A 26,557-nucleotide genomic window follows, 5' to 3' on the forward strand; every position below is an offset into this window, starting at 1 on the left:
TTCTTTTTTAGTCTTTTCCTATATTTCATGTTGGGCTTTGGACTGTTGAAAAGTTATGATCAGACTTCATACTGCCGAAGTTAATTCTCTTACCTTGAAGATTTCCATATAATACCTGTCTGGAACCAGACCATGCGATACTTTACTTCTTGGCTCTACACAAGAAACAATGACGCAGGTGGAATATTCGTTGTCTGTGGCATAATGCCGCCAATGTTTAGCGATCAATCGCTTATTTAGCTCACCCGTTAGCCGCTACAGTTATTCAAACCGACCGCTTCGCAAGGTTACCGCAAATGCGGCAAATATGTTCGATTTTTAAATGCTCTCTTTGTATCGATAAACTGGGTTTCTGTGTTGCCAGTATTTGTATAATTACTTAGATTTTTTTCTTTTTATTTTTCTGGTTGTAGCATCTTATTGTAAACCTTTAAAAATAGAATATTTAAAAATTATATGCATGCCGTGAATCCCACATGAGTCTTAACATTTAATATACACATATGTATCTTAGCCTCTCTTTTCTCAAGCCGCAAATCCTGTCTTGGGAAGTACCCACAAATAAGTACCTACAAAACTTATTTGAAATGAGTCATGTCCCCAATAATTATTTTACATGTCATTCAAGTCTTACTTCATTGGAAATACATTAGTAACTTTATTATTAGATTTACTTTAGAGTTCGCACTGTAAGTTATTATATAACCGTACTAAGTTTGACAGGTCACAGTATAACTAATATGCATATTTCAAAATATTAAAGATCACTTGAGTAATTATAAAATTAAGTTAAAAAAGTAAAATGTTTGTTTCGTAGATATATATATATATTTTTTCATTTTATTATTTTCTGAATATCCACATTAAATTACGCATAGGATGGATGAACGGACGGATGGGCGGATGGCGTAGGCTCGGTAATGCAATTCAACTTGTAAAGCTATTATATTATTAAAATTTAAATAAAATGTGCATCTACGGACAGGGAATGGAGATCGCGGTCAATGGTCATTAAACCTGTCATTTTTGTGTGACTATACTGGTGCAATATTAAATTCCTCGCTATATTTCTAACACGCCTAAAGAAGTAACTTCGCAACTTTGAAGCTTATGAGTAAAACTAAGCTGGCCGAGCCAAGGGTATGAGGGGACTGCTTATCTATATTGCTATTTACAAAAACGAATGCATACAAAGCTTATGAAGGTATATATATACGACTTTCAATAATAAATTAATACTACGGTCGTATAGACGTCTCAGGGTGCGGCATTTCTTATAAACAAACATTAAAAAGCAATGAGCGTAGCGTCGCCAATATTCGTACAGGTTTCTATCACGCATAAGCGTACTTTCTATGGGTTTTGTTACCTCGAAATTGGCGGCAAACGCGGCGCACGCGCTGATGTGTTGTGCAACTTGTTAGGCATTGACACATTCAAAAGAAATATTGATACATTGAAAGCTATTTCTAACTTGTTTCTAACAAAATTTCGTTTCATTCGGATCGTGTATATGACGTTAAGTTTTAGCCAGGTACCTACAGCCAGTATAAGGTCATATCTAGACGTCTAATTTATAACACATCTCAAACCTGTTCCTTTGCTTTGCCTGTTGCTAACGAATTAATTTTTGATAATTAATATAAATTAACCGCTTGACATACAAAGCTTTCGTTTTCGATCCTCAAACAGTAGCATTACCATGAGTTGGCATAGAAACGCCACTATAGAAATGGTAAATAGAAAACTATTGTCATTTTGCTAGTGAATAACATAACTACTATCGTTACGGTATTTCTTGACAACGTCTGTCAAATTAATGACTCATGGGACCGAATTTGTATGGCAATAGATCATAATGAGATTCGCTAGCGATTTGATTTCGATAGGTTTTTTACGTATCGAGTTACGTCACTACGGATTTTAGTTCTACGAGTAACCACCAGAGGCGCTGTACAATTTTTCATACATTTATTTTACGCAGTCGCTAGCGAGTAATACTTTTGTAAACTCATGGTAGTCCTACAGGTAGATAATGAATATAGATTTACAAACATGTAAACTATCTTGTGAGTTCACAGCATACAAATCCCAGGGATTCCTAATTGACACTAAGTATAAACAATGCATATCGTATAAGTATCTTGCGAAATCATTATAAACTATATTCTAAAGACATCTTACTTATCGATACCCATTTATCGACCTCTGTACATCACTAGTAAGATATTGACTGACAGTCGTACAGATGTTTCCTCGCAATAAACAAGAGTCTAACAGTGGTTTAAATGTTCCCTGCGATCGCGAGACCGGACACGTTGATTCTTAATCACCTCATAATTAACCAAACTTTCCTTGTTTCATAATGCATCGACTAAACCTGTTTTAATACCGCTTTTGGTAATGACAACTGGACTGCCTATTTTTGTCACAATTTGAAATAAATTAGTTGTGATTATTTATTTATGCAAGATATATTAGTTGTTCAAGGTTTGTTAATGAAGTTTATATTGACAATTTTTGGTGATTATGTCGTAAATTAACATTATTCGCAAATGTGTAGGTACTTATGTGTACGGTAAATAGAAGCACCGAACGTGTATACAGCACGCTTGTCAAATAAAATAGCCGTCTATGAACCCTACTTATTATTTAGTGTAATTTTATATTTTGGGTAGGTATATAACCCCAAATATAAAACATACAGAAGACACCAGGACATACCCAAAAACGGTTACAGAAGTTTTGCTGCATCTGAGGACTAAATTGGAATGCCCCGTATACTTAAGCGTCACTTCTTAACTATTCTCCTCATACTTCAACAGCTTTTCTTACCCAAAATAAATATGTGGTGCCGTGGCAGTTCAACCACGAAAAGTTGAACTTCTTCAACTAAAATTCTACGAAACTGCTGTATTTACCTGGAGCACCTCTAGGATAGCAACTCATTTGTGATCCACCTAATGTACGACTCTAGTCCTATCGGAGATTGATTGTAGATTTATGGACTTCTTCTATGGACTGCAGTGACCATTCACCATAAAGTAGACTGCATGCATTTGCTACTTTTCGAAAATATAAAAATAAAATATTGTATTGTAAAAACTATATTTATAGTGATGATACTATTATACACTTGTTGACAAGTTGGTGGCAATTTGTCACGTTATTTTACACACACTTATACAATTCTCGTTCAGATGTGAATGACCTTTGTCTTAACAGTTCGCCCACACCCTTTGAAGTACTGCACGAAGACAAAAATTATCTTACGTAGTAGAGCCTTTTAAATTAAAGGTTATTTGAGATCTTGTTAAAATATGTGAAATTGTATCTTTTTAACGTCCTTTTAACTTACATAGTTACTTTGTGTAATTTTTAACGCTTCTGTCTACGTATATTAGTCATCAAATTGAACTAAAGTCCTTATATTCATCACAGATGTTACATTTATTATTATTTTCTTCTCAGGAAATATCTAATATAATTTCCTCTATTTGACGGCTGTAAACATTATTATGTATCATCTTGATACGTTATTTCTTCACAAACCACACTATGCCCCTCGTAGTAAGACTAAACTTAATGTTGATAGCAGTAAGTTCTACATTGGACGATGGTGTAAACGCAAAGTGTTCCCATAGTGGTGAAAGCTGTGGGCTGTAGTTGGCACGTTTTGACCCCCGCTGCAGTTAATCCTTCTGGCACAGTTTGTTTACTATCGTTTACTACCTACTCTGTATATATGTGTTACTATAGCCATAGCATTAAAATAAAATTGTAATGAAATCACTAAGAGTTTAAAATAAGTCTGTATACAGGGTTACGTAACTAGTAGGTGCATTTAATTTTCACGTGTATTTTCCTTTGCAATCAATAGATTAAACCTCTTCCATGAAGCGCAGTTGCATGACAATAACTTTGAGGAAATAATTTAATATGTATTTACAAATCACATAAAGAGCAGCCTAGTTCTGGGAACTGTGGCTTTCCCTCCCAGTTTTATCCAATACATCTATCCATCAGGTGTAAAAACTCTACAGCTGGACAAAGAATTTTATCATATTCTATATATAGGCAGCATAAAAGTAATAGATCTCTTCCTGACTAAACTCCGATGGCAACGTCTCTACCATTTCTACTCTATAACAGCAAGCACGTGTAATGTGTATATCTGGGCGACAGTAATTTACCTCGGGTGGATTAGATTCTCGTTTGTTTATCCAATTTTCAAAAAATAAAAATACAGTTTTTGCACACTTTGTCCCGTTTGCAAAGCGGCGTCTGCGTCAGCAGATGTTTGTACCAAACAAACAATTACCGCCTAAATACCTACTTAGCGGCAACTGTTTAACTCATTGTACAACACAGCACGCAGTACACACCATTGTCATTCAAATAAACCGTGAAATTGTACGCTGTGGTACAATGGTACAAGTTGGCAACTATGCCAGATAATGTCATGTGCTATATTGGCTAGACAGTGAAAATCCACGAAGTAAGAGTTGATTCCAGTGAGTAAAAGATCCTTTAATTAATTCCTGCAGCCATACATTCTCTGCTACTTCTAATTCGACCTGATAACAGCATTTATTAAGTCTTTATTAAGTACTATTACTTAATAAAGGCGTTGCCATGTTCTGGTTTGTGCGTGGTGTAGACAGGAAATCTTTCTTTACGTGACGTTCTAACTTAATCCTCAAGGGTAGCAAGAAACAACGAGATTACTTGCGCTTTGTGGTGTCGTATGTCACCACTCCTTTTCTCTATGGAGATGTCATAAGCCACAAACGAATTGAACACGGTTGCTGAGCTTAACAACAGTATTTCTTAATTAATTACGACATACAAATATTTAATAAAATATAGACGTTTTTGGATTGTATAGCAACCGGTTGGTGATAAAGCAACTGCCTTATGCAGAAATAAAATCTAAGTTACGGCCGAATCGTGACGGTTGTTTGCAACTGACGTTCACATACAAAAATGCGCCTAGCGATAAAGAAAGTTGGATTTGGTTTACTAGTTTAAGATAATGTTTCTTACGTGGACCTAAAATGTTGATCTACTTAGATACATTACAAATTAACTGTCGCCTACTTTCTTTTGGTGCCATATAAAGCGTGAATGGTGTCCTATGAAATTGTAACCCTAGAGTTGTTTAAAAAAATAAAATTATATTACAATTGGATCCATATTGCGACGTGAAATGTCACATTACACCTGTAAAATATCAGACCTAACAAACAATATAAAGTCGAGGCACATATTTTGTCATGACAATAGCGAAGTCGGTCCATATCAGACAGGCTTGATGGGTGTTATTGAACGTTAAAAACAATGCAGTGGCCGGTTTTACCGAACCTCCTTCAGGGCTCTTAGGTTGTAGATCACGTCATAAGTGATGCATATGTGAGTTGCTCAATCACCTCACGTTCTATCGTCACAATTACGCCTAAGACAGGCAAAAACTAATTCTGTACGATCCCTTTTCTAGAATTGTACGCCAGTCTCACACGTTACTAGCACCGCTTATTTGTTTTATCGAAGACGCAATCGCGTGAGACACTTTGCAGCAACAATGACAGCGTTCGCCGCAGAAATTCTACGGAAAATTGTGGAAACAAATGTCCACGCAAAAACAACATACTTTCACTAACTCGCCGAGTCACTAATCGTATTCTGGTTTATAGCTAATCAGTCATTTTAACACCTCTTTTTTATGACATAACATAAACATGCAAATACCTTTCAATTCACAGTCATGTTACATTTGGTTACGTATCCAATTAATCACTTCCTACACTCACTCTATCGCTTTAATTGTTTCAGATGGCGTAGAAAACCGGTCAGAGATATTCAGCACAAATGTTATTAAACAATCTAATGGAAGGTGAATCGATTACCACGAACAACTTGATTTCTTCAATCAAAAGCTTCAAAGCCGACGGCAAGGAGCACGGGACCATTAAAGCTTTATTGAAAAATTTTATTTTACCCGAAACAGACACAATGGCCATCAAACAGAAACAGGGCAATAATGACAAGTGTGTTTATTCTGTGCCGATACAACCTCTTTTTACTCCTAGAGAAAGACCAAAATCAGTAAATGAAGCAAAGATGGCGTTTTTGAAATCCACTGTTGAGCCGGTTTCGTCGCCCCCTAGCCGGTTAATGGCCGAACCTACTTTGCATTATGCACAATTGGCTGTTACTACTGAGAGCGAAGACTCCCGAAGCACGGGTGGAGGGAAACTTTTGAAAGAGACGATGGATAAATTCAAAGAAAACAACACCCCAAAAAACATATCGTCCAATGTCAAGAAAAAAATTGAACAACAGCAAAGGAAAGTCAGTTTTAAAACTAAAAGTGCTTCGGCTTCATATCGTCGACCTCCATTGGCCACCAAAACCATGACCATCACAAGCAGTAAGGTAACAGAACTGACTAAAAAATTCAACGACTTAATGAATGATGGATCTCACAACAAGTCTGTTAAGCAGTCTAAATTAATTAAAACCATGGAAGACTTACAAACAGTAACCCGATGCTCCGCCAGTAATAGCTCTACCCCATCGTCCACGTTAAGTTCAAGTCCTAATATAAAAATAGTTGTACGTCATAGAAGAAGTTCAAAGAAACGCAGCAATAAGAAAAGGTGTTCGAGTATGGACTCCATTGACAAGCTTTTATTTTCTGAAGGGTCATCAGGGAAAATTCGCATTATAAGGTCAAAATCCGATGGTACCAAGATACCGAAGTCTCCTAAGAAACGCTTAAAATATCAAGATTCGAGCGGACAACAAAGTGGATCTGATTCTGTTGACGGAAGCCCAACGAAAAACATACCTAATGAAACACCGAAAAAATCTATAGAAACCTCTGAATCAATTGGAGTGAAAAATGCGATTAAAAAATTTGAATGTGAAATCAGTGCCCAGTCAAATAGTAATAATACAATTAAAAGAAAGCCTAATCAAATTCCTAGTACAATTCCTATAAAAGAAAAACCGAAAGTACCTGAAAAGAAATCATCCTTAGTGTTAACCAAAAATGTTGTAGTGAAAGATGGTGTTCCAAAAATAAAGACAATTAAACCGGTTGTTAATGATTTACTTGTAAATAAAATTGAACAACAACAATCTTTAAATATTCTTAAGAGAAAAGAACCAATATACGATAGAAAAAAGTTTAAAACAAATTACATTCACTCGGAAAAGTTACCTTTACATGCCGTAGAAATTATTCAAGAAGATGTTAATGAGAACATAGCGACTGTAACAAGTAATATTGAACTAACAACAGAAGACAATCAGGCAACAGACACACAGTCCACAATCACACCGAATGAATCATTTTTATGGCGGAGGAAAAGTAATACTCAAATTTATTCTGATAGTGAGAAATCTACGTCAGATAGTGCTTATGGTATAGTTAGCGTAGTAACAAATACTACTACAATAACAGTTTCTGAAAATCAAAATGAAGTTTTATTGAAAGAAGAGTCTCAACCGAAAAATGATAATGAATCACAAATAAGTACTGTACAAATCAATAATAATTGTGATCCTAATTTAGACTTTGAAAGTAATCTAATTGAGGCTTATAATAAAGAGGTGCTTGTCGGTTTTACATCGAAACCAAAAGCTGAGTCCGTTGTCGAAGATGACTACGAACCACTAGAACCGCGGGACGCTGAAAATGTTGTAGTTATAACTGTGAAAAGCGATAGATCTTCTAAAATAAATTGTCCATTACCAGAGATACCTGTAGAACATAAGGATGAATCCGAAAGGCGGGAACAAGAAAACATTTACCAGTGCCTCTTGGAAATGAGATCTCATCCCGAGGGTGATGAAAGTAGCCTTCACAACTATGAACTCTGTGACAACCAATTGGAAGAACGAACACGAGGTGACGGCGATAGCGATGATGGCTATGAGTACTGCAAATCGCCCGTAAAGCCCTACTGTCTTACGTCTAGTTCAGGAATACAGATTGCTGAAGATTACAAACCTTATTCAACTAACACTAACAATAAGAACTACACTATCACAAAATCTGTTAGTGGAACGTCGACCGTTAGCTACGAGAAGATCGGCTCGGAGAGGATTTATGAGAAAATTCCCCCTAGACCACCCAAATCAAAAGAAAGCAGTCCTAGCTACAGCCACAGGCACTCCTTCGTGTCATCGGATTATACAAGCTACAATGATACCGAGAATATTTACGACACAATCAAAAATGGTGATGGAGCGTCCCTATCGCATTGCTACGAGAGTATCCCCAATAGTCCCAGCATGGTGAAACTAAGGCATAACTTGAAAAAGCAATTAGCGTCGGCTGTCCAAAAGCGTCTTTCTTTTGACACAGTGTCGAACATTAGCCAGTCGACGTTGTCCAGCGAGCAGAAGACGAACAGCATCTACGGCCAGAGATCCGTCGTGAGCTACAATGGACAAGAGATCGCCTTCCAGGTGCCCAGTAGCGAGACCAGTGTCAGCGACAGGAGCGATCGGAGCGACGACTGGGTGGACGTCTCCGACGAGGAAAAGACTGAAGAACAGAAAATTATAATGTAAGTTTATTATAATCCTATTTTCTTAATGGATTTAGCTAGCCAATTGGGGATGGCATAACTTATTTTTAGTGGCTACTGCAGTGGATTGACACTACAAAGTGCCAAATTTATGTCAAAAATGCTCTTTGAAGTAATATATATCACTGAAGTCTCTACTTCTGAAACGATTTTCAAATGTCTCTTGCCATAAACTTATAATAATATGTGCTTAGCTACATCATTAAAAATTTGAACCAATAATAGTGTTACATAGCTGTTATAAATTAAATTAAAATATCCCAATTGATGGGATATTTTAATTAATGATGAATGAATGATGGGATATATGCAATAACTTTATTAATCTGCTAATACTTATTTAGGACTTATGTAAAATATATTTTGGATATAGATTACGATAAAAGTATTAAAACACTTTCGGTGACCTAAAAATTATAGGGTGTATCTGTTAGCAATAACAGTTTCCAAAGAGTTAAGCAAACAACCTTATCAGCTTGATATTAGCGCTGTTTACGATTGGCACAGTTAACAAAATGCAGGGGAACCAGAAATACAGTTATTTAGTGCGAGTTTCTTTTATTTTTGTCGCATACTAAAATGGAGGTCATAAATTGCAGAGTGCGGGAAAGGAGCCGTGGAAGAAAAAGCCCGATTAGCTGGTCACAGAAGGTCAGGCATCAGTGGCACAAGATACCAAAACCCAGTGGAGATAAAGGTAAGTTTTAACCAATTTTTGGCAAAGCATATGATAACGTTTATGTTATAAAGTATCACGGATCTATTTAATCGCAGTGTTGCACTCGCGAGTAACGCCATCTGTACGGGTAACATAGTTCAAGACGCGGCCACTTTGTTCTAAGTGAAAGATCTTCTAAAAGATGGCGTTACTTGTTACGATACATCAAATTATTGCCTTTGCAGATTTCTTGACCATTTACAATTTTATTATGTAAATATGAAATTGTTACTTTTTTGTTTTTCTTCTTTGACAAATAATAGATATATACATAGAATATTACTGAACAAAATAAATAATTTTATTTTTGTTTTTGAGCGGGAAATCTGTGTGGAGATCATTCATAATGTAGGTAAACCGTATTGTTGGACACTATACTTGACGTAAGAGTGTAAGAACTATTTCTCCTAAGTTAGGACACAAAAAGAATATTATGATTAGCATGGCAATGATGACAGACCTGTTGTTCTAGTTATGGTTATTTATTAGGGTCAGCTACATGAGGTAAAGTAAGTTATACTCGACTATGCTCCATATAAATATTTAATAGGTAATTTGCCATAAAGTAATGAACAATCTGATATTTATGATCACAGACCTGTATTGTACGCTCTGTGTTTATTACTACGTACAAGTAGAGCCACAACGCCTGTTTTTTTCGTGGGGAAACCCTTCATGGGTTCCTCTTAGCAGCGGGGGCAGTGGAGAGGATATGCCGAACTCTTACCGGCTAAAACCTCACGGTGTTCCTCTGAACGCCCTTTGTCGGTACCACGGGTACGCTAATAGCACTCGTCCGCGGTCAAAGAGCCAGAACGCCTGACACGACTTCTTATGCAATGTTGCGTGCGCGGTTTGGGCGTGCCGACCGATTAAGATTGAAAGGCGTCTAACTTGAACGCACCTTTCTCATAACAAAAGAATGTCTTTAATCCTTTTTACACAATATACTCGAAAGCCTCCGACAGATTTTATTATTTTAATATGACAGGTACTAGAGTATTGTATATAAGCGGCTTGTAATATAACTGGTTATAATATTGATAACGAGTTATTCTTTTACTGTTAACGTTTTTTTCCTGAATGGTTCAATGTAAACAGTAACTAGTAACGATAATCTCTATAAACACTTCGTAATTTTTCAATTACGTAAATGGAAGTTATAGCGGTTAGTGGTAACTTATTTACGTTTAGAAAGAATTGTATGTTTTTAAGGGTCTCAAAAATTACCCAGGGTCATACGTACCTTACGTATTATGACAAGATATAGCAACAAGTTCATGTATTGTGCAAGCGCATAAACCCGTAGGCGGTCGTCTCGGTTGTTTTATGTTTACTCTGGAATTGTTAACGGCCGGTGCCATTTTGGATTGTGGTTAGAATGCTTGTTTTACGTTGATAAATATTTATACTATTGAATGAAGTTTTAACTAATTAATACACACGTTGTGGTAATGACACATTCCATTTTTGTTAAGTATATTTAACTATATACCTACCTAAGGCTTGTTGGTATTTATTGGTATTTGGTATTTACCAAATTTTCCCACTTTAGTGACTAATGATACAGCGTTATTTTAGTTTTCCTCCCAAATCTATGAATGACTTTGAAATATATATTTATTTGATGTATTACAATAACATATTAACAGTTAAAGTTGATAAATATCTACCTATATTCCAATATTTTGTATGCCAATGTACGAATACTACTAGCGGAAATACGTTGATACGTAGGTATATTTCTTTTTTGTGAAAATAGTCCACCTGATTTTGGTGGAAAATGGCGCTCAATCAATTCCAAATGAAATTGATCTCCGGTCACGGTTGCCTTGCTACCCCTGAGTTTAAATCCTTCGTGCCTTTCCTTTAACACACTCTACAAACCAGGACACATCAACATTTATAAGCTTACAAGACAACGCTTACAAAGCGCTTATAACAAACTTTTATATTTATAAGACAAAATTAGATTTTTCTAGACTAATATTATAAAGAGGAAAGATTTGTATTTTTATATGCTTGTAATGAATAAACTCAAAAATTACTGCAACTATTTCAAAACTTCCGAATTTCCTTATTAGCATAGGCATATAAATATCATGAGGTATTTTATTCGGGTAAAACCGCGGTACACGCGGTAGGTAGTAAACACTAAAGGAAGAATCATTGAGACAAAACAATATAAGTAGGCACCTTGCAGCGTCACTTCGCAGACGCGGTCAATGGCACCAGCATCTAGCTAGGCAGCTAAGAATATAATTAGTTGCGCGTTTAAATAACAATTACATAAATGATTATTATCTACCCTTCACCGGGACGAGGTCTTCAGACGCTGGCATGTGACAATGCTGACAAAGAAATACCTGACATACAGTGACCAATAGTTTGAAAATTGTGGACAATCCTGAAACATACTTACTTATTATAGAAAGACTAGCTGACCCGGTTAGATTGTGTTGCCATGTAAATGAACAACCCTCACTTAGGGGTATGAAAAATAGATAGTAGCCGATTCTCAGACCTACTGAGTATGCACATAAAATTTGGTGAAAATCGGTAAAGCCGTTTCGGCCGAGTACGGTAACTAACAATGTGACACGAGAATTTTATGTATAAGATATACGCGACGAATAAATAATTGCTTTCTTGTAGCAAGTCTGTTAAGAATGCGGATTGAACTGTTTTTTGTTTTTTTTTTTTATTTAATTAAAATAATTACGAATGAGGTATGTAGACGTGTCGTTAAGTGGTCGCTGCTGCCATTTACATTTGTACTTTCGCTTCAATTTATTTTATTTTTTAATTTATGAATCTTATCAAACTTAGCAACCTAAGTAAAAGCCGAATGAAAAATAATTCTCGAAAAATAAATAAGAATCCTATTGGATTTACTATACGTTGGTAACAATACCCATACAGACGCGCACAGTGTCATTTGAATCAAAACAAATTCTTTCTCACGTATACGTTATATTACTCATCCTTGACCGTATAACACAAGCATTGCAAAGGAACCTGACCATTTTCGAAGACCCCATGACGAAGCGTCTCCTCTTTCAACCCATTCGATGATCGTTGCCAACTGGGGTCTAGCTTAGCTGGTTACACGGCGGTAGTATGCAATGAAATGATGTGTGTAATTCGAAGTGATTCGCCGTTTGAATTGCTCAAGTATTATTAGAGGTTTCATAATTGATTGAACTGCGCTTTGAAATCATTGAAAAGTGCTACGTAATAGTAAATTACCCGTAAAATTGTTGGTTTTAACTATTTTGTGGCGCTGAAATAACAATATATGGAAATAAATACTGACCATGAATACAGGTCATCACCACCCCAATAATGTCCCACTGTTGAGTACAAGTCCAAGGTCAACATGAGAAAAGATTTAGTCATAATCATAATCCGCTTACCGACTAATTGCGATTTAGAGATGTCTTAAAATTCCTCGCGACATTTCTATTGTTAAAGGACGGAAAGTAAAATTATCCAGAGTTTCAAACCCCGCTCCTGCACCGTTAAATATATACCTACCACTAAGCTATCTCTACTTGCGGAAAATCCATTATAAATAGGACAACATGACTGATATGAGTCTCCCATAAAATCAAAAATTTAAATTGGCTCTTGGTCAAAATTGGAACTTTGGAACGATTCATAAATAAGAATTCAGAAAAAAACAACCTTCATATCAAAAACAAAAATATTATTATTAAATTTAGCTATACTATAATTCTAAGCTACAATTAAATTTGCATATAATTAGTCGTTTCAAAGATTTATTTGTATCTTTTATATTCTCATTCGAAAGATTAACTTCAATTACGTATGATAATTACTTTCCGTACTCCCAAACAATTACGCAACGTTTAATTGCATTCAATGATGAAGTGAAACTCGGCGAAATATATAATCGGACTTAATCTCGCAAAAACGCCCAAGATCTAGTATGTACATAATTAATTTTCATAATCTACTGTAGACATGCGATGTAGAAATCAGTTTAAATGTGTCATCTTGATTATTTTCTATGCTTGTTTAACTTTGAGATGAGTCTATGTAACTAGTTCACAACGATGTTTTCTTTTTTGTTTTTGTTTTATTTTACAACCGTTATTAATACTCAATCTATCCAATTATTCATTAATATTTAAATTTGATATTGTCATATTGTTTAAATTTGTCAATTTCTAATTGGCAAAAATTGTCAAATTTCGATCAAAATTGGACAAATTGATTATTTGTAGGCAATGGGCATTGGGCTTAGTCATTACTGAAGGCAGGACTTTGTTCACCTTGTTGAAATAACAAAAGTAAATTTGCAATCCTTTTAATATACTGAGGACTGTACTGGGGACAGGTCTCTCCTTGTGGGTAGCCTAAAGCCCCTCCAATATTAGAAGTAGAGAAAGCTATAAAAGCTGGCCATCAGGCTAGACGCTTTCAAATCGTATCGTATCGTAACATTATGACTTCTAGCAATATTTGAACACTTTTATCTGTAACAACAACCGGAGCTAAAGGCATACCATACCTTGCGAAGAACGAAAGCACATAAAGCGACCACCCATTAAGTTCTAGACCTAACCTAACGTTTGTTAACTTGTAGATCGCTAACAATTAACTCAATCTACACGGCTAACCGCACGTCGCAATCAACTTAATTGATTTATAATAAGTGGCTGAGTGAACGCGTCAATCCACCTCGCCCAACAACATAAATCGAACTCTTCACGCTTGTACAACCACTAATCCGTTATAGATCTCTCTTAGATCGCGTGTTTGCGTCGTATCATCATTAATACCAAATTAATACAATCGAATTCTTAATGTTAACTGACATTCTCCACTGTAGGTATGTCACTGTGTCGCTTGTAGTTTTTAGGGTTCCGTACTTGAGTGCTGCTAACAAAACTCTATTACAAAGGCTCAGCTCACTGTTATTCGTCTGTCTGCCATAGGGCCGTATGTCATAGGGTTCGTACACAAAACTGCGATGCGACGTCGCATCGCAAAAATCTGCGTGCTCCCTCGACGCATCGCAAGAACTTGCGAATTGATTCGCATCGCACAGTGGTTGTTGTTGTTGGTCACCCTGAGAGACGCTACGCCGCACGATATCGCATCGCAGCAATTCGCATCGCAATTTTCTGCGTTGCGAATTCGCATCGCGTCGCATCGCAGTTTTGTGTTCGAGCCCTTAAACCGTAATTTTTAAATGTTCTTTTTTTTTAAATGTTTCATTGTTTAACGGCTTACGTGTGTTACTGTGGTCGTTATAACGAATACCCATACTAGAACGTTTTTTTATATGTGTTTCGCTGTTTGCTCTATCTTAATAATAATTAATATATACATACATCTGTGATACGGAACTCTTCATGTACGAGATTGACTCGCACTTGTTCGTTTTTTTTCTTCTCGCATTGTTTTCGCGTTAACTGGAGAAGACACCGTGAGCTCTATTGTAAATCAACACGTCTGTTAAAATTTGACAAAAAGCGTGAAATTTGAACGATTAGCAACTATTGAAAACACTTTCGTTTTAGCTGACAATCTGTGGGTGTGTATATGTCTTTGATTACGTCTGGTGCAATAAAATAATCAAATTTATTGCAGTGTGAAATGTAAATGTGTGAAATATTATATTTATCACCTTGTCATATATCGACACATGAATATTTATATACCTACTTAACTAGTTGGTTAATGTCTTTCTGTATGCATTAATGTTTTTGAAAAGAAAGTGGTGTGTCAATCTATGAAATGATAATTGACGGCCAAGCAACACTTTCTGGTTCATTTACATAAATGGTTTATTATTGACACCAATTACGTAACACGAATAAGGGTCATTATTTGGGTATTTTTAGAAAGGAGTACGTATTAAATTTGAAAGACCATGTGTAAGGATGTAACTTAAAATAGAAAATTCAAAACGATATTTTATTCAAAGTATTTAAATACTTGCAAGTGTGTCAGCTAAGTTAGTCAGTGACAACGGCGTATGTGGAAAGAATATATCTTTCCAGAATTATTTCTGGCCCGTAAATAATCTACCACAACTTTGCAAGGTATTTTAAAAAAAAACATGCGATGAAAGAAACTATACGACACACCTATTTTCAAAAAAGTTTTATATATAATTCTAACTTAACTACTGAAGCATGTAGACATGGAGCTACTTTATACTATATAATTTTATCGATCCAAGAATCACTTGTTTTATCATAGGCTTTTTGCATAGATTTTATTTAATGACCTACTAATAGCTGAAGGCAAATAGGTCACCTTTAAGGGTAACCTTTCAACCTTATACGTCTGTAACGCGAGAGTATTTATAGAGAGAAATCAATACGGACTCGTACATGTACAGCCGTCTAAGAAAATAAGTGCCTATCGAGGAAAAATAAATCATAATTATGGTACAACAAGTATTATTCAACCGGGGAGATATCACTGTCACATTTATTTCTACCGTGAAGCAGTTCTATTGTTGATTTTGTTTCATCATCATCAATGCATCATTTCGCGCTGGACAAGTGCGAATTGGTAGACTTCACATACCTTTAATATTTCTCAGTTATACAGGTTTCTTCACGATGTTTTCCTTCAACGTCTCAGCAAATGATAAATAATTTCTAATAAGCACATGATTTTGAGAAATCAGTGGTGCGTGCCTGGGATTTGAACCTCGGACCCCTCGGCCGAGTTTTACATAAATAAATATGTACTAAAGTTTGTCCGCGACCTTGTTAGGCATGACCTTTCAGATTTAACTTAAGATTTGGCGACCATACTCTTAAACTTCCGGATTCAGTTAACTCTCAGTATCACAATTAGGCAAGGTTTAACTACTTATTTTACCAAGGCTATCGTTATTCAGCTTAAAGGTTTAAAAATAATATATCAATTAAATTCTATTGACTTTTCGTGAATAATAAAATGTTTATTATTTAATTTATGTGAAGTAAATGGTAAATATTTCAATATAATTAGATAAAACGTTTGGTAGTAACGGAAGTTAAATATGCACACGACCTTTATTTCAATAATTACAACGAATATTTTAATTCCATGTGAAAATAGTCAAATTAGACAGCTACCATCTCTACCACGCGAAAAAGCACAATTCGCCATAACTTTATATTACTATTACCCACGCGAACAAAAACTTTAACAAAACAAAACGTCAAATTACAAAAGAAAATAACTTGACCTATATCCCAAAATACGTAACATCTTCGGGGCAATTTTTACAAAACGCCGTTTACGCGCAGCGACCAAAATCGTGGGAACCTTAATACAACAATAGTCAAATTACGTCCGTGTTCATGATATATTGTGACGTGTTGTCTTACTTCATGCTATACTGCCGCCACCACTGCATAAAGTATTTTTGTGATTGTGTATGTAACATATGATATATGATATCGATATTTACTTAACAACAGTCGCGGTACGTTTAGGTTTTCCTTGATTCTCCCTTAAAAAAAAGACTTGACATTCCTTATATTTTTTGGTTGGTAGATTGATTGCGAATTATTAGTTTATGGTAACTAGACTTTTTAAATTTATGGGTGCTAAATTAGATTATTTTCATTGATAAATAATATCGCAATCTTTAGAATTTCCAAAATAGTCTTAATTTAGTTTGTTAGTTGAAGCTTAAAAATGCGAAATGTACAAAAACATTGTCCTCGTTTAATAATTAAATTTTATGGCCACCATAAGAATAGGTATGCAAGCGATTACGCACTACACTATACTCGTACTGACCAAATTCAGGTGACAGTTTAGATACAACTTACCATATTGAGATCAAGGAAAAGTTTCTTATACTAGACGCGCCAGTGAAAAGATCAACCAAATATTAAATATTCAGATGGAATGCAAGTATCATTTAATTAATTTCTACATGTCATTATGCAAATAATAAAATCGCAACTTCAAATATGCAGAGTACGTGGGCTACGGATGCCATAATCAAATACAAAATTATATTAACGATCCTTAGTAATGTGCTTGAACAACAAATTTGAGCTAGAAAGATGTCATGAGGTACAATCGCTTTTATGAGGTATTCCGACGTCATCCTCAAATATCGTTTATTTGAGTATGACGTCGGTTCCATGTTCCATGCTCTTTGTTTATTTGGACTTTCATACATATGATGTATGTCTATGGAAGGGGTACTGCATATTTCAAATCAGATGGATAGTATCCACTTGTAGCACAAGAAATGTAAACTGATAAAATAATGCACTGTCCTCGATCGCACACGGCAACGGGAAGTACCAAGTATCGATTATCGGGTAACCTTGGTTGAGCAATCACGGAAAATCCGTGTGTCGCTCATGCGGACCGCATCGAGACCCTGTCGAAATGCTTTCTAATTAGTCGTCTTCGTTCCATTATTCAACGATACTTCATACTGTATTTTATAAGTTTACTAATAAAGAAGCTTTAGGGGATGATTTTGCTAACGTCCTACTTAGTACTCATTAGTAACCTACGTGTCGTGTACCTCTCTTGTGTTTAACTCCTACTTGTATATTGTATCCTCATATACTACAAGCCACACAGCCATTAAATTACTGCAGTATGTGCCGTTGATAATAAAATAATTGCAAAAGGATGATTTATTGCACCAATATATCATACAAGAGACTGAATGGGTCACAAAAAGCAAGAAGACCACTTACCGGTGGGTGATGAGAGGTTAGATAAAAAAGGACGAAATCAAGAAAACTGTGTAGAAAAAACGTAACAAAGCCTCAGGCCACATTCAGTAGTCGATGTCGACGGGTTGGAGAAGAAAACAAAGAAGAGATATGAAGATAGTCATAGTGTTATCGATCTAACACTTCTTACTATTACAAAACTAGGTACTCTTGAGAATTCGTCTTTGACAAATGTGTAAATCCCAAAGCATGTGTTGTGCAACTAAATGAAAATGCCGATGAAATCGAACGTGGGATCAATTATTTATCTGCTCCAGTTGTAAGAGAGTTAACATTACGTCACAAACGCGATCCGTTGCCATTAGCAATGTTTATAACCCCTAATGTTCTTATTGTTTTAACAAGCCACAAGAATTTTGCAGAAGTTTACGCAATTTAATGTCGTTTGGTCGTGAAAGGTAGACTAAATTAATTGTGTTGATGCGCTAGATAAGAGTTGCCCCTTTCCGAATGCTGTCGTCCAATTTTTATACTTGTATGTTATGTTATCCATTTATAGTTTCATTCATGATGCCTTTATATGCCTTTATATTACAGAAATTAAATAAAACGAAATAAATACATTTTGTTCTGTGTTGGATTGAGAAGATGCTTGTAAACCATTTTTCCTAGAACCTAATCAGAACGCTATATGGTATCCAGTCTTTTTACAATCACATCTATTAAACACATCAATTTAATTTAATTAATCATCGTCGAGTCAGATCCGAAAATTTATTGCCCTCAGATGAAGTATCGCCCTAGATTGTAGCCGGTCTGCCGGGACCAGTTTTCTAAAATGTGGTTGCGATTCAATAAGATTGTTTTAGACTATCCACTGTCTAGACTTGAATTGTAATGCAGCGAATAATACTATGAGAAATCTGCTCTAACTAAAATTTAAAGAAACATTATATACCAGTTATTCTACGTAGCAAAACACAAAACTTTTTGACAGACAAAGAATTCAAAATTTACAAATTAAGGTGTACGAAACAATTGCGTGGGATATTGTCGTTGTTCTGTGGTCAGTGTACAAATATGAGACATGTTATGAAGGGTGGTACGTAAATGGCGATTCAGGTGCGCCCACGGCTGCTACAGTTGGCTCGCGCGTGGGAGAGGGAGGCATGCGCGCGCAAGTTTGCCCTGCGCCCGCGCACCGAGACGGACGCGCCGCGCGCGCCGCCCCAAAACAGTGAAAGTGCCGTGTATGTTTTAACAGAAATGTGAAAAAAAGCAACGTATTATTAGTGATAATTGCTGAAAGTCGACAGTGAACGTGAATTCGCTCGTTTGAATCTTCAAGTGTCGTACAAACGTCATCTTGTGCTAACAACTAAAGAATTGTCGCGAAATAGCGACAATCCTCTCAGTATTTACTATCAGTACTTTTAAACTTTAATGAATTTAAACATGAATATCCAAGTGTAATAGTTCGCTTCCCAATAGGTACTCGTTTATCGTACAAATACGTATTATCTCCCGTTACACTACTTCGCTCTATTTAAGATACAATGTTTGCTTGTTCATGTCGGTTACCTTTTAGAACAAATATCGTGCTTCGCTGTGAACTATATTATGACAATTTAGTTAACAAATGTCACGTTACGTTACGAAAATATACTAATACCTCTTGTTTGTAATATCTACAAGTTGGGTATTCAAGTTCAACCAATATGGACATAATGATAGCAATTATAATTATAATAGACTCGTTTAAAATTGAAATTTATAAGCTTATCATCCTTGGACATCAAACATCTTGACAGTTTTAATTTATATAGTTTGGTATTAATTCAATGCCGTTTGGCTTCATTAAAATAATTATAGATTAAAATGTTCGGGGTCTTACATCATCTTAGCCTAATTGTTTTCCTGTATGCTATAAATATTGTTCCTATTTTAAAAACCAAACCTAGTTATTATATCGGAGTAATAATAAATTTTAAACAATATGAGTAACTTTACAGATTACATCCGTTCATTTTAATGATGCTGTTGCAATTAGTATTTGTAAAACTGAGTGCTCAGTGTATCATGAAGCGAAGCTTACCGATCCATAAAGAAGAAATAAATCAAATGAAATGTTAATACAGTTTACATCCGTGAGGGTTCGTCTCAACCCGCAAGTTTCCAAGTCGTAACAATGACACAGCCACAACGGAATGCACAGTACCACCGTACAACGTCGCCTGGTTCGGTTAATCGACATTCATTAAATACTCCAACCTAACTGCAAAGAGATTTGTTGAAACAGATAGATCGCGGGACGGCGATGCATTTTAATGAGCTCGAAATTGGAATGTAATGTCAGCTGACGATACTATAATAGTCATATAAACTGAAACCTACTCGTTGCTAACTAGTTTTCACCTATAAATACTTTAATATTTAACATGATTGCCCATGACCTCAAAAACCTTTGTTTACTTATAACAAGATCCTTAGCGGTATGTTTACTAAGATCGTTATGTACATAACTTGTACCTTAAAATCAAGTAAGATCTCAGTATTCTTGTATTTTAAATGTTGTTTGTTTATGTTCTTTGTAGTCTTTACTAGTTAGTGAAACAATGACAGTATTGTCTCCGTTTTCTATCTTAAGCTCTTAGAAAGCGCTCGCGTGTCTCTGAACGAAGATTTAGATAAGTATAGCACCGTATCATGCACAAAGGAGGGTTACCGCTAGCCGCCATTTTTTGTGCTTGTAGAACTCTTCGTGGTTAAACTGCGACGGTACCACCACCTTACCTATTTTTTGCCTTATAACTGTGGTTTAACCTGATGTTTGATCTAAAGTTTTTGAAGCAGAAATCCTATTATGAGGCGTTCCAACTTAATCCTCAGGAACAATAACACGGGATCCATCTCAATTAGATAATACTTCCCATCATCCATCAGTTTTGAGTTCGGTCATAATATCCATATACGACAGTGACCAATACATTTTACAGATACTTATTATATTACACATACGAGTAAGTACAACAAATGTTCATGTTCTGTTTAAAGTAGAACGTTGTGGTACTTAAAGCAGATTGATTTCAAGCTCGTAACTCCGTAATTCGTATTAGCTTTAGAAATTTTCTCTATAAAAACCTTGAACATTTTCCTCAGCGTTATCATAAATATGGCTGTAAAATCTACGAGTCTAGAAGTATGAATAATTGATTTAACCGTTCTGCCACGGAACAGATTATGCGCTAGACCGTCATTGTGTTGCAACTCGCAATGCTCTGATTGCAACGCCATCGCCATACGCGTTTGTACAGATAGGCGCATTCATATCTCGTGTTTTGCAACCACACCATAACTGCTTCAGCAAACTGATAAGTTTAATGAGCTGTGTGAAACGCTTCGTATTTGTGAAACGTGTCAATGCTAAACCGCACTTGCCTGAAATTTCGACACTCGTCTCGTCCTCGCCAAATAACAAAATGACAAAAGTAAATCCACTCACTTCGATAACACTTGAAGCAAATATAAATCAATTACTTTCAATTTGCGAACTTGAATTGTATCGACTGAGTGTAGATCAATTCACAATCCACTTAATGCCGCAACAACTAAGAAACTGGCTGACAAAAACTCTACAACAACGACTGCACGATTAGCTCACCACAAAGGTTGGCAAGTTATACGATTCTAAACACCCCAAGTGCAATAGCCAGTATGAATAGATTTACGGTTTATTTTTATATACAATATACAAAGCGTGGCTATGATATCGAAAAAATAATCAGTTCGCGTTTCTAGAGGCGACCGCGCCGGTCGTACCGGTTGACCCTGAGAGGCGACGCAGCTGCCGGCGTCGGGTTTCGTTTTTTCCTTCGCTGAATAGTGTTTAATATCATTACGAACCTTTCGGTCATCTCGGTTGTTAATACATATCGATTACTTGACAGATTTGAACGAGCGACACAAAATACGACAAAAAAATACTGCCGATTTTTAAATATTTTTTCTGGTAATAGGAATCGAGCTCTTTGTGGAAGTGACAGTGAAAAAGTGAAGTGATAAGTGATGAAAATAAGAAAATGGTGAAAAATGACAGCGGAGAGGCCTCCAGTGAACGGTGGGGTAGGCCCACCGACGAGGCCACGGACTTTTCGAAGGAACTGTGGGGATCAAGGTGCTTAAAGCTTAATTCAGCAAATATCTCCAAACCTTTACAGCAACGTGAAACCGCTTTTCGAAAGTGACTCAGTCTTACTGAGACATTGAATGTTCTAAAGAAAAATGTGTTGTCTGACCTGTTTCCCCTTTTACGTTGCTCAATGTCCAAGCTACTTCAACAAAATGTATTATATAATCTTAAACGTTTCAACTTTCTATACTATCCTCACAATTGCCTCATTGACAATGACCATGTCTTATCCGACGGTATCAAAAAGATTAATCTTAGTTTATTAAGAGCATTACAACTCTAAACGAGTGGCAATAACCTTCTCTCTTTCATAATCCGCATCAAATATCATGATTCGTTTCGTTACGGTAACATCGGATGCCGAATGCTGTAAAGTTCGAATTTATTTACTTAAGCTTGAATCACCTTGACCCTCAACCATTATTTTAGTGTCTGTATCATCACCGACGAAAGTGTACATCGACACCAGTGTCAAGTCGCCGTACTACAGCCTTAACGATGAGGAAAGCAAGAAGTTTCCCGTTAAACCCCAAAAGGCCAGCTTAGAAGAAAAAATTAAATTCATAGAAACCTTGGAAGATACGTGGTGGCTCAGCGTCAGAACAGTTTTAAGAGATGGAGAGTTTGAAATACAGGACCTCGTTGCATTCATCGGTAATTAACATTTAATCTATAATTTGGTTCATATTATCAAAGATTGTCTAATCTGGTGATGGATATGAAACATGTCCGGTGGATATGAGTCGAACTTAGGCAACAGTGGTTTGTAAATGTTTATGGAAAGTCAAAAACAAAGAATCAAACAGTCGAAGGTTTACGTTGATTGTTTTGCCGAGTTCTGCCAAGTGAGTCAACTAAGGAATATTTAAACGACAATGCACACCAACTTAACTTTTAAATGTCGTAATAATTTGAACTTTTGGGAGCTATATATGTCAGCGTTTCTAAATCATTTGTTCATTAGTGCATATCCTTTTTCATTGAACATAATATGTTTTATTGAACATTCACTGCGCAGTGCACACTACCTAGGACGATCTAGCCTCTGTCCAGCCGACACCTGACACCGACACGACACGATACCTTTGGATCTTACTCAGCGTGAGAACATACGCAAGTACGAGTTACTAACTGGTTTTCTTAGCTATGTATAGATAGAGGTGCATGTATGGGTTGGACGTAGACTCTCCGATTTCCGGCACAGAGTTGACTGAATAGAAAGACTGTAATCTGAGTTCGTTTGTACATTACAGTTCTATGTTTAATGTTTGCAATAAACAAAATTGATCGAATTATGTCACCTCACTCTGTGTGATACTACAGCTACATGTAACTAGAATACATGTTACACGTTATTTTAAAGCCACTTTTACTTAACGATACAACAACTCGAATATTGCAGCATTTTTGATGGCTTATCTAAAGTGGCTTTCAAAACTCTCCATCATCGAGCATCACTTTGACTTTATCATTTACTCTAAGAACTATCTTAATGCATCTCCAACAACAGTCATTGTCTTCCTATCGTTAATGCAAATTATTCATAAGTAACAGCTAAGCAGTAGTTAATATTGTTAGGATTCTTTTAATATAAAGATGATATTTTAACTCCAATCAATGCCGTAAGTACATGAATTTTCGGATTTTATTTGTAACTTAAGATTGTTTTAACATAAATATAGGTACTGGTGTGATATGATTTCGATATTTGTTTATATTGAAAACTAAATACAAAAAATGAACCTGTTACCTATTTCACGTGCAGTTTTATCTTACGTTCAATCGTTGATAGTGCCGTTAAAACATGCAGCCATAGCAGAATAATTGTATGGAATGCACTTATCTATATTCCGTAATTCTGTTCATACGTCCGTAATATTCCGATATCGAACCGTGGTTGTTACTGCGGTTTCCGTGTGGGTTAATGCAATTTGATTATTTACATTAGACGCTTAGGTTTCCTGAGTAAACGGATCCTCCTGAGAAATCTTTGAATAATGAAGAGCTATACCCGTTCTATACCCGTTTTAGCATTCACGCCGATCTGTTATTTATTTTTATGCACAAATCTTTATTGTCTTCATAGACACCTAGTAGAATATTTCAGTGTTTCTTTATATAAAAGTTTTACCCAAAACGACCCAGTTTTTTAAAATAGCAATCCAATCTAAGGTTTAATACTGTGGTTAACCTCAAATGGGACTGATGTTCTATAAGACGCTCGCTAAGCTTCCGGGGTAGTAGCCATTCGCTGTTACCACGGAAGCTAAGTTAGCATGCTTGCCATACGGCCGATATTAATAGTCAAATTATCCAAATTTAACATACATATACATATTTGCAAAAATCTTAATTTGACAATTGCTAATGTACACATGGAGTGATTGTCAAAAGACTATTTTTGGTAGGCAAAACATTAGATAGATTGACTATTGTATTGTAACTTGTAAGTCTACTGAATTAAGTTAACCTTACCACGTTCTAACCAGCAATGATAATACTGTTTTATATAAATCAGAAATAGATTGGACAGGACCCAGTGACTGTGACAGTGACGCAGTCTTACCAAAAAAAGTGTTATCACCATTACCTTTACTTACTGGGCACGTATTCTATATAAAGTCATTTTGGTGGTATAATGCTATTAACATTTAGATTCAGACAAATAATAAATTAAATGTAAGCAACAAAATACGGAGACTGAAATAAATTTAGTGTTTTGAACATAATCCATTTTAGAGGCAAGTTTTAGTGTCGTGTGCGGACTGAATGTATAATTCAAAGCAGATGTTTAAGATTCTCCTAAACATGTAAATGCTAATGATCTTCCGCGGTGGCACGATTGTGAAACCTATCGACATGCACGAGCAGTGCTCTTGCCTCATGAAGCAAACGTTACAGAGTACGGTGCGTTCACTCGAAATTGTTCTTGTTCTTGTAATAAGTGATATCGACCTTGGCGACTTATTAGCTCATTTGGAACTTTTACTTTTTGAATTAGCTCTTTAAATTATTGTTTTCAAGGAAAAAATGTAGGACCTACATGTCACAATTGTAAGATTTGCTGCAGGCCTACTACTAGATAGATTGATCTAATTCTGTATCGCCTGTTATTAATAGCTCAATCTACTCATTTGTTTTTACCAATTAAGTTAGAATTTTCACAATTTTGAGTATGACTTAGTTGTCTAATGTCTATCTGAGGTAGACAAAACATGGAATAGATAACCGGTAAAATGTTTGAAGAGTTTGGTAAGGCTGTCTGTCCTTTTTATATTGAAAATCAATTTTCTGTATATGAATTTCCTACACGATTCATATACAAAATATCTACAACGTAAGGTAAAGAGGATAAAGATAAAAAGTTTCAAGTAGATAAGGAAAATGCAAAAATACATAAAGAAGTAATAAAATATATTTATTCATTGTTATGCTGTACTTAAAAGTAATCTTATGTAGAAACGAACGTTACTTTATGACCTATACAATATAGGAAACTGAATGAGAAAGTACATACGATATAACAATATGTAAAGTGTAAATTATGACTACAGTTTAATCGATGCGAACAAAATGTTACTTGTTTTGCGTACAGGAAGCGGGCCGAGATGTTTTATTTACGCAACACATTGATGAAGTCGAGTTTCTCCTCGTTTCCTTCCTAAACTAAAAGCTATAAAACCGAGTTGGTTTTTCACTTATCTGTTATGAAGGTATATATGAGAAACTAGCTTTTACCTGCGGTTGCACTCACTTTTCTTGATATAAAAGGTATCTTTTCTAAAACCCTGACAATCTTTGTACAAAATTTCATAATAATTGGGTATGTACTTAAGGCGTGAAAGTGTAGAAATGAAAAAAAAAACTTACTCAAATTCGCATTTATAATATTATAGTTAGAATATTGCTTACATCCAGAACTTTTGCATACAAGTGAAACATTCCTGTAAATTTTTTGCTGATCTATTGGGATAATATAGTCATAAAATTTTATCATGTACTTTAAAAAAAAAACAGAAAGTTCAAAAGTTGGTAGCTCTTTATGTGGCTGTGGTCATTGCTCCAGCATATCTGATCTCCTTTATAGTTTGAAGGGTATTGTAGGACAGCAACGCACCTGCACATGACTTCAAATAGATCTCCTATTTAGGGGTCACTTAATATGTTTACTATGCCGGTTGTCAAAACAAATAATCTCCATTCTAACAGCAATCCTCTCTTGTCTTCAGAATGCGACAGCAGTGACAGCGGCCACCTGTACGAGTCGCTGGAGCCGGCGCCGCCTCCGCCCGCGCCTCTCCCTCTCGAAGACGACTTCGACTCCTTCGACAGCGACTCGGAGACCGATGATCATGATAAGGTG

At 35.8% G+C, this 26,557-nt stretch overlaps 1 protein-coding gene across 16 annotated transcripts in view; it reads left to right on the forward strand.

Annotated features, from left to right (window-relative positions):
- LOC140753589 (uncharacterized) overlaps positions 1-26,557 on the forward strand; it is a 105,545-nt gene that overhangs the window by 52,826 nt on the left and 26,162 nt on the right. For 6 of the 16 annotated variants that reach the window (XM_073088304.1, XM_073088308.1, XM_073088307.1 and 3 more), the window contains 3 exons: positions 5,833-8,579; positions 9,200-9,297; positions 26,424-26,554. In XM_073088304.1, the coding sequence (XP_072944405.1) occupies positions 5,869-8,579; positions 9,200-9,297; positions 26,424-26,554 (2,940 nt within the window). In that variant the 5' untranslated portion in view covers positions 5,833-5,868. The other 10 variants (XM_073088312.1, XM_073088317.1, XM_073088320.1 and 7 more) reach the window with 10 other exon arrangements.

Source organism: Epargyreus clarus, unplaced genomic scaffold (genome assembly GCF_041222505.1).
Source record: "Epargyreus clarus isolate Ecla_fem2 unplaced genomic scaffold, WU_Ecla_fem_2.2 ptg000026l, whole genome shotgun sequence".
NCBI classification, from domain to species: Eukaryota; Metazoa; Arthropoda; class Insecta; order Lepidoptera; family Hesperiidae; genus Epargyreus; species Epargyreus clarus.